Source organism: Lactuca serriola, chromosome 4 (genome assembly GCF_051521515.1).
Source record: "Lactuca serriola cultivar US96UC23 chromosome 4, Lser_US96UC23_V15, whole genome shotgun sequence".
In the NCBI taxonomy this organism is placed as follows: domain Eukaryota; kingdom Viridiplantae; phylum Streptophyta; class Magnoliopsida; order Asterales; family Asteraceae; genus Lactuca; species Lactuca serriola.
Window position 1 is genome coordinate 2,844,032 of NC_136411.1, and position 1,799 is coordinate 2,845,830.

The window sequence follows — 1,799 nt, forward strand, 5'->3', positions numbered from 1 at the left end:
CATGTGTCTGGAAATCACTTTGGAGTCGAGTTTGCCCTTTCTCAAACTCTTGGTCACCATTAAATATTGTCCATTAAAATATTGTGGTAAGTTCTGCTAAATCATTGGCTGTTTCCAAAAGGTAATGAGTTTTACTCTTCGAAATTGCTTGGCTTCTAAGTTTTAGACTTTGCTTCTAACTCTTGTTGTGCATCTTAGCTTTTGTTTGAAGTTCTACTTTTGACCTCGTCTGTAAACTTTGGAATTTCGCCCTTAAATCTGTCTCACTACTCACAATATTGTGCCCAAAATCAGGTTTTTATGACTTTTCCAAAAAGTTAATTTCACTTCTATCAAAAATCCAAAATTTGTTTTTAAAAGTCTTGCCAAATATCTTTTGGCTTTGATCTTTTACTAAAAGTTCTTTTAGTATATACTAAAAAGCTAAGCCGTAGTTGTGTTTAGGAAATCTAATGTGATTTTCAACTTTTACCAAAAGTCAAAAAGGATGCTTCAATTAAAGATTCATTGCATAAATCAATAATATCAAACAAACTATAGTCAAAACTAGAATCAAAATTCTTTGTTCCTTCGGAAAACAATTATCTACAGCATTTGAAACATGACGAAAGAAAACAAGCAAAGTTGTATGCTATTTTTTAAGCTCCAATTGTACCTTGGAAACCCGAGAATGATGATTTCAGTCTTTATCTTTTAAAAACCAAGTCTGAGTTTTGGGCAGCTCGACATGGGGAAGCTCTGGAATTTTGAGATCACCAATTCGCGAGGACTCGATCAGGTTATTTGTAATCGATGAATCTATTTCTTCTTCACTACCATTTGGTTTAGGAGGTGTTAGAATCCTCTTAAAGATGCTACCAATGAATCGAAACGGATGGTTTACTCCATCTTTTAATCTCAAAATAATGGAGACCTCCGATATCTGCCAGACGACTGTGAGAACTATCATGGCTGAAAGAAGACAGTGTGTTATTAGATTCTGCCTCTTCATCTTCTTAAGCTCTTTCACTATCTTTTCTTCTTCATCTTCTTCTTCTTCCGATCTCGACTTGTTTATCTTCGTTTTGGTTTTCTCATCGTCAACAAATTCCTGCCCAGCCTCTAACTTCTCCAACTGTTGTTTTTTTGGGAAGAAAAGAAAAAAAAAATGTCTTTTTATTCCTACCGATTACGATTCACAATGATCAATTCCAGACGCCGTGTTCGGCAGAATCAAGGGTTCATTTGGTGGATGATACGTGAAATTAACTATTCGATTTGTAGAGATTTGAAGAGAAAATGAGACAATCAATTAAGGCACAGAATTAGAGATACCTGAGACATCAATTTGGATAGGAGGCGGTGGTGGTTGTCATCTTCAACTTCGCCGCCGTCATCGGATGAGGAGTTGGCACCATCTCTGATCTCTTCCATCACTTCTTTAATGGCCTGTTTTATTACCTCCACCTTCGACATCGTTAACGACGACTCCATCAACGATCGATTGTGGAAGAGACAGAGAGGAATATTCCGGTACTCTTCCAATTTTCTATACAGTCGAAATATGAGTATTCTACCCCTCTACTGCCACGAGGATATATCCACCATCACACGTGCCAATGTTACATTCACTACAGTGACACTGTTGCATCATGCTCCAGAAGTCCCTAAAATACATAGAAGCAGCCGAATAGCAAAATATTATTATAAACCTAAACATTAATATACATGTTATTAAAAATAACTAGGTTAATATCATTAATTAAAAATTGTAATAATTTTTATTTTATATAAAATATCATATAATCATTTTGAATATA

At 35.2% G+C, this 1,799-nt stretch overlaps 1 protein-coding gene across 1 annotated transcript; it reads right to left on the minus strand.

Annotated features, from left to right (window-relative positions):
* Positions 1-491: 491 nt before the first annotated feature.
* LOC145100895 (uncharacterized) lies at positions 492-1,584 on the minus strand. The gene is made up of 2 exons (XM_079038030.1): positions 1,315-1,584; positions 492-1,114 (listed from the first exon to the last, which is right to left on the minus strand). Exons 1-2 carry the CDS (start codon positions 1,471-1,473, stop codon positions 680-682), a joined length of 594 nt encoding a protein of 197 aa, XP_078894156.1. The 5' UTR covers positions 1,474-1,584; the 3' UTR covers positions 492-679.
* Positions 1,585-1,799: the final 215 nt, after the last annotated feature.

Coding starts and splice junctions, on each gene's coding strand:
- LOC145100895 (XM_079038030.1), bottom strand. CDS start 1,473: ATGGAGTCGTCGTTAACGATGTCGAAGGTGGAGGTAATAAAACAGGCC. Junction 1,115..1,314: donor TATCCAAATTGATGTCTCAG/GTATCTCTAATT, acceptor AAAAAACAACAG/TTGGAGAAGTTAGAGGCTGG.